General features: G+C 32.9%; 1 protein-coding gene across 1 annotated transcript; it reads left to right on the forward strand.

The window, feature by feature from the left end:
• Positions 1 to 488: 488 nt before the first annotated feature.
• LOC106795635 (exocyst complex component EXO70H1) lies at positions 489 to 3108 on the forward strand. The gene has a single exon (XM_041008074.1). It carries the CDS (start codon positions 776 to 778, stop codon positions 2870 to 2872), a length of 2097 nt encoding a protein of 698 aa, XP_040864008.1. The 5' UTR covers positions 489 to 775; the 3' UTR covers positions 2873 to 3108.
• The last annotated feature ends 4699 nt before the right edge of the window (positions 3109 to 7807 follow it).

Raw genomic sequence — 7807 nt, forward strand, 5'->3', positions numbered from 1 at the left:
AGGGCTTAATAATGATATTTGGTCAATGAAAGTACATTTGGACTGCGAAAGGTGTGCCTTGTGAATTTTTTATTTCACACGAGATCAGGTTATCGTGTTTGCGTTATTAATCCTGCTTATCACAATATTTGCTATTTTAAAAGTGAACTAAAGCTTTTAGGAGTTATGAGTATGCAATAAAAAACTCAATTAAAAAATGTGTTTAAATAATTTAATTTTGAAAATCTTAAAAAATATTTAACTTCATAAAATATTATTTCAATGATGATTTGCAAATTCTATTATACTTGATTTTAATAAGAAAAATTTAGTAGTAATGGAAATAGCAAGAAAAATAAAAATCTCTTTATTTACTATAGTTAGAGATAACTTGTAAACGTAAAACTCAATTTATACCCGGAGTCACCATTTCCTTTTCCACTTTTCTTGTGACTCAATCAATAATAATAATTGGTCAATGAAAGTACATTTAGACTGTACATGGTACGCATGATCAAACATTTTCCTTATGAAAAAATTATTTCGCACATGATATCGGTCATCTTGTACGTGTTTTTTCTTTTTCTTATTTATAAACTATGTAGTGTGTACATGAGTTTTTCATCTAGCCTACAATATTCCTTTCTTTGTGCCCAAAAAAAAATAAAATTCCTTTCTTTGTTAACAATTCGAGGTAAAAAATTTCCTCCAAGTCAGCAACACGTGTAGAATTACGCATCCACACACGAAACCAAATCCATAATAGCAAACAAATGCTTACGAGACTTTTGTTGTGATGAGAAGAAAACCACACCTAGTCTTGAGACTTGAAAGTCAATCCCACATTTATATTTCTCGAAAGAGCAACGGCGTCGTTTTCTTCTCACGCAACGCAACTGCGTCTATATATAACCTTGCAAGCACACTGAAACCAAAAACATTTTTCGTCTTCCCCCCAAACAAAAACAAACACTTCACTATACTGCGAAAACGCCGTCGTTTAGTCCCAAATATGAGATTGGTTTGCTTCGAGCCGAAAACGCAGTCGTTTTCCTTTTCCCGCCACACTCGGCCAGCATCGAGTTCAACTGCTTCACCTTCTTCCACCAGCGCGAACGAGAGCTTTGACTTTGAAGAAGCAGAAGCTCTGATACTAAAATGGAACCCTGAAACCTCTGCGTACGGAAGAGTAACCTCTCTCTTCTACAACGACAAAGCAGAGGCCACGCACTACATCCACTGCGTTAACATGCTTCAGAAAACCATGCACTCTTTGATCTCACAGAACTCTTCCTCGCCAAAACTCATTCTCGCGCATAACCTAATGCAAATTGCCATGAAGAGACTCCAGAAAGAGTTCTACCAGATATTATCAATGAACCGGGCCCACCTCAACCCCGAATCCGTCTCCACCAGATCCTCCACCACTTCAAGAACCTCTTTCTGTTCCGACAGTTACGACGACGCCACTGCCGAAGAAGATGTTCGCCAATCAGGGGATTGTATCTCCGAAGTCGAACGCGTTTCTTCTGAAGCCATGGCGGATCTCAAATCCATCGCTGACTGCATGATTTCCAACGGCTACGCGAAGGAATGTATCAGCGTGTACACGACGATGAGAAAATCGATCGTTGACGAAGGCATTTATCGCCTCAACGTGGAGCAGTTGAGCGCTTCGAAGGTTAACAAGATGCACTGGGATGTGCTCGAGTTTAAAATCAAGAGCTGGTTGGAGGCGGTTAAGATCGCCGTGAGGACGCTCTTCGCCCGAGAGAGGATCCTCTGCGATCACGTCTTCGGTGCGTCGCAATCCATCAGAGAAGCTTGCTTCGCTGATGTTTCTAGAAGCGGAGCATCTCTTTTGTTCGGATTCCCCGAACTCGTCGTGAAGACGAAGAAATCGCCGCCGGAGAAGATCTTCCGGATGATTGACATGTACGCGGCAATCGCCACGCTGTGGCTGGAGATCGAATCGATATTCTCGCTCGATTCAACAACCGCTGTTAAATCTCAAGCCTACGGTCTTCTTCTCCGACTCTCAGAGTCCGTACGAACGAGTCTATTGGAGTTTGTGACCGCAATTCAGAAAGGCTCGCCCAAATCGACGGCGAACTTCGCCGGCGTGCATTCCTTGACAGTGCAAGTGATGAATCACTTGACTACTCTCGCGGATTATAGCAACGTGCTCTCGGAAATTTTCTTAGACGTGCCACCGCCGCCGAGGTCGCCGTTGCCGGAATCTTACTTATACAGTCCGGAATCCGACGACACCACGACGACGGAGACGGAGTTCTCAGTGCAGATGGCGCGGCTTATTCTCGTCCTTCTCTGCAAGATCGACGGCAAATCGAGGCATTACAAGGAAGTTTCGTTGTCTTACCTGTTTCTCGCGAACAATCTCCGGCACGTGGTGGCGAACGTCCGTGCCTCGAACTTGCATTATGTTCTCGGCGACGATTGGGTGATGAATCACGATGCGAAGGTGAAGCGGTTGACGGCGAACTACGAGAGAGTGGCGTGGGGCAAAGTGTTTTCGTCTTTGCCGGAAAATCCAACGGCGGAAATGTCGCCGGCGGAGGCGAGGGTTATGTTCGGGAATTTCAATTTTGAATTCGAGAAAGCTTATAGGAGAGAAAACACGTTCACCGTGCCGGTACAGGATTTTCGAGAAGAGATCAAGGCGTCTCTCGCGAGAAAAATAACCCCTATTTACCGCGAGCTGTACGAAACGCACCGTATTGGACTGGGAACGGTGAGGGAAATGAGAGAGTATGTCACATTTGCCCCTGAAGATGTTGAGAATTACATGATGAATCTTTTCTCTAAGGGAAGAGCAAGCTCCGGTAATGGAGGAAACAATTCATGTTTTGTAAAGTGTAAAAAATGCAAATGAAAAGATATTTCACAACAAGGGTGCGGATTTTTTTTTATCCTCTTATCTAATCATTTTTAACTGAAGAGGTTACAACTTACAATTACAAAAGACACATTATTATGTGATTCTTTCTTGAAAAAAAAAAGACATGCATAAAGATTACTAACAGTTATGGTCTGATGGATATATAGAAATTTCAAGTTATGTATGTAATTTTTTCGGTGTAATATTGATATTATGAATCTTTTTTCATTGAATTTAAAATTCAAGAAATAATTTAATTGTATTTATATATTATTGATCCGTCTTAGTTTTGGAACTAAATAAAAAGATTTATGCATTTATGATGAAAATCTGAAGATAGCTGTATGAGCTATAAAATAGTCGTTGGAGCTAACAAAAACAGAAAACTTGAAACAAGTGTTACAAAAATATCAATATTGCTATTAATGTATTTGTTTTGTTAAAGATGTTTTACATCAGTTAATAATACGGGTCAAATACTTCTTATAAGTCTCTTTTCTTGAATTAATTTTTCAAAGTGAATCTAGTTAATATTTAATATGGGATATATCAAGTATATATATATATATATATATATATATATATTCAGTCTTAATATTACTAACCTAGCTACTAGCAGATGTCAATCGTACAAAACTTACACTATAAATATCTAGTCTTCTTATTAACTAGAAATATAATTTCTAGTTAATAAGACATTAAGACCAACAATATTTTCCTCTCTGGTTAATTTTTGGAAGTTAGTTAAACTTAATTCATTTCTAATATGAATATTATAAAAACATCAACCAGTGATCTTTTATCGATTATTCCCTGTTCATTTTCTTATACTGCTTCTTTAAAAATTATTAATGATAAAACATTATAATGAACTTGGACTTAAATTTTTACTTCTATACAAGTTAACATGAATAATGTTTAAACATGTTTTTTTTTGGTACATCATGAATGTTTAAACAGTGAGAAATATTTTTGGTTCATGAAGAGGAGGGGATAAAATAGTATTAGTAGTATTATGGTTGCCATTATCCTTAAAGAGAGCATTTACGAAGAGGTGTTCTAGAAATGATATACCATGGGAAAAGAAATGCTATAAATTTCAAAGTTGCAGCTTCCAATTTTGGCAACAAAACGACTGGTATGAGTCTTTTGCCCCAAAACGGGAATTCGAATATCAACTGCCAATATAAAAAGCTTCCTGAAACTACTATTATATAAAGTATAAACAAAAAAACTCTCATTTTGAGATGTCTTAATTTTACAGTCATTCAACGCAACAGTATCCTCTATTTCTCTCCTATTTTTATCTTGAATAATGTCACTCTACAATTTTTCTACTATTATTTTTATAAATAATATTAATTAAAATAGTAAATATATTTGATGTCTTTAAAATATAAAATACACTCATTATTTACCATACAAAAAAATAAAAGAAAGATTAACAAGAAAATATTATAAGACAATTTAGAATTTTTTTTTGTTATTATAAAGGGACTTAAAACACATCTTAATAAAATAAAAAATATTAATAAGCAATAATAAAATTCTCTCCCTGATTGACAATTTTTTTAAACGCAATTGGCCAAGTTTTTTTTTTATTTTAACTATTGTAAATAATTATCTTGCTTTTTTTAGTAATTATAAAAACAAGAGTTTGAAAGTAAGTTTTGTGTCAAAAATATTAAGAAAAATTATAAGAAGAATCATAAAATAAATATGAAATTACTCTAAAACGAATATAGTCACCCATGTCATTTTAAGGCGAGTTGAAAAATTCATCCATCTGAACTTTTTAAAAATAAATTAAACAAAAAGGATAAAAAATAATGAAAAACTTAAAAAAAAAAAAACTTAAAGCATCGTCCCAACAAATGACAAATTGAATTATTTGATGACAATCAAATCAATATTTTAAAATTATTTAATGAGATATTAAACATCTATGTCAATTTTATCATGTAATAAATAATATTATTTTAAAAGACTTAATAATATATTTATTAAAATTAAGAGAGAAGCAAAATACTTCAGTAAAATTATTATTTCCTATTAAATGTTAATATTCTTAAAATATTTTTTTTCTCTGTGCCAAAAAACTTTAAATATCAAGTGATTTTGAGACAAAATAAATATTAACTTGAACACTTGGGAAAACTGGAAATGTCATGATGCATATTTATTTTTTAAAAATTAAACATATGATTGCGTAGTGGGATGTTTGGAACATCAACATACCTTCTTGAAAAAGTGTTTGCTGATTGCCCGACAAAGAATGGAGTTTTGAAACAGTCAAAGTTTTGGAGCTCTATCTTTAATATTAGTTGATTTTGTAGGGGTGGCTTTCGTTGGATGTTGATTTTGTCTTTTTTTTCATTTTGTTGTGAGAGGGAATGGATCTTATCATATCATCTACACTGTTGATTTGAAGTAATTATAGTTTATAAGATGCTTTAATATTTTAAGTCAACGTTGAATGAAGTATTAATTTAATTACAACTCTAAAAAATAAAACCCACATTTATATTATGTTTTGAATTGTTTCAATACTTGAATATTTATTTTTTAGTGTTTTCAACATACTATTATTGTAAAATTATTATTATATAATTAAATATAGAATATCTTACTTCAGACTTACTTTTTGGATTCTTTTTAAAGATCATATATATCTTCTCGGGAGACAATCTTAGTATTTAATGCTGTTATTCCCTGAGAACGTAATGTTGTGGATAAACAAATTATTTTGGGCATAAATTGTTTTTTCATTTCTTTAAAAAAATATAAAAATATTTAAATTCATCCGTACGCACGATGAACATCAATGTTGATTATATTCTAATTTTCTTTTATAAACGTTGATTATGTTGCAGATTTATTTGGTTGTTTTTTTATTCTTTTTATCTTAACTATAATTAATTAATGGAGGTGACGCATGGAAGGCCGAACTTAAGGACCATAGAAGAAACATGTGAAATGAATATTTTTTCCTGTCTCAACGGTAAGAAAAAAGAACTTTTCTTAGTCTCAAATTATAAAAAATTTCAAATAATTCTATCTTATGTTATTATCTTTAATACTCTTCATTTCCTAATATTAACTAACTTTTTTAGTTAACTATAATTTTTTTTTATTTTTTGAGATCAAAGGAAATGTATCAAAAAAACTTTTTATGAGATTTAGTTTTAAAATATTGTTTTACATGGAAAAACAAACAAATAGTCAAAATTAGAAAAATGAATGAGGATGATTAATTATAAGAAACTTGTTAGCAATAAATTTCTTCTGATAAAAAAATCCAAAATTAAAATAAAATATTTTCCAGTAATTATTTTGTTGCTCAATTGTTATTAGGTGCTTCATATGCCAATATGAGAAATATATACATTATAGAAATATTAGACACATAGGTTGTTTTAATAAGAGGAAAGATATCGCTAATTAACCTGTTAATGTTGGCCTATGAGAACTGTTTTCCTACAAATTTGAAAGAAGAACTGATTGATGATGATAACATGAGTGTGGCCGATGAATAGTAGAAGAGTTCAACTTCACAAACATGAATACAAAAATCTTTTTGTTTGCTACATTTGATGAAATTAGCATGATCAGTTGTATTGATGTAGTCTATTTTAATTGCTAATTATTACACATTGTAACACTTGAAAAATAACAGTTAGAGATAGTTATTTATTCTTTTTGAATAATTATCTGTAAGTGTCTTATATAATTGTGATTAAACTGTTCGGTTTAACCGTTAATTAAATTACTTGAGTTTCAAGTTTCTCTACTGATTTAATACTCAAAAAAATTTTACATGTAAATAAATAAAATTATAATTTATCAACTAATATAAATTTTATTTATGACTAAAATTTTATAAAATTTAATTGTATCAAGGGATAATTATGCAGTATAAAATTATAATGTGTAACTAAACCCTCCCTCATTGACATCTTGTTTTCCTCTAATTTTCCTCCACCACCCATCCTTCCCAAGGAACATCACACGGCCAAGCACCCCACTCACAATCCCAATTCGTTCTGACTTTCTAACTTAGTGCACACTCCAAATCCTCTCTTATCTCACATACCATTCAGCCCACACCTTACTAAGAGAAACAAAACCCTTTCTTCCTCCATTGAAGCTGCTGATCGAACCTAGGAGGAGAAGGAGGAGAAGAAGAATTCAGTCCATTGCTTGCTTAATGTTGGTGCCAAGCGCTAGAGCAAAGGAAAGCTTGCCATCTCACCTCTTTTCCTCTCTCCATTTTCGTGTGATCTTGCTTTGTAAGTGGGGAGTTATTTCTTGTGAACTCAAGTTATTACTCAACCCTTGGTTACCTTTGGGAGATCATGCATTGCATAAAAACATAAGTTTTTGAAGAGAAAAGGGTTTTTGAGAAAAACTGTTTTGGTGAATTTGTTGCTTGCATGTTTTTATCCCTTCTTTTGCTTTGATTTCTCCGTGGGAGAGTTCCAAATACAAAGATACTTTGCCTTTTTTTTTTTCCAAAACTTTTGCGCAAGTTTTCAATGTAAAACTTTCTCTAGATCAATCTCAATGTTTCGAACTTATCATAAAATCTATCGGTTGGTTTTTTTATGAAATTGCTCTTGTTTTACTCTAGAAAAAATTTACAACAACTCTCTATTGGACTCCTTGTGAGATGAGGTCAAATTAAGGGTCATTTATGACATGCAAGGCAATTGTCCTACTATTTTCAGACTGACATTCTCGTTTCATCTTCCTCTTAATTTCCTTTTTCCTTTTCCTCTTTCCAAAATTTTCTCTTTTTCCCGCATATCACTAAACCTGTCTCAGAAAAAGAACGATCTCAGACTCATTTACCGTTGAATCGTTGTAAAATTTGAGCACCAGGTTTGAAACTCATTTATGAACATTCTCATCGTTGGGAATTAAGAGAAA

The sequence above is a fragment of the Glycine max genome, chromosome 13, assembly GCF_000004515.6.
Source record: "Glycine max cultivar Williams 82 chromosome 13, Glycine_max_v4.0, whole genome shotgun sequence".
NCBI lineage: Eukaryota > Viridiplantae > Streptophyta > Magnoliopsida > Fabales > Fabaceae > Glycine > Glycine max.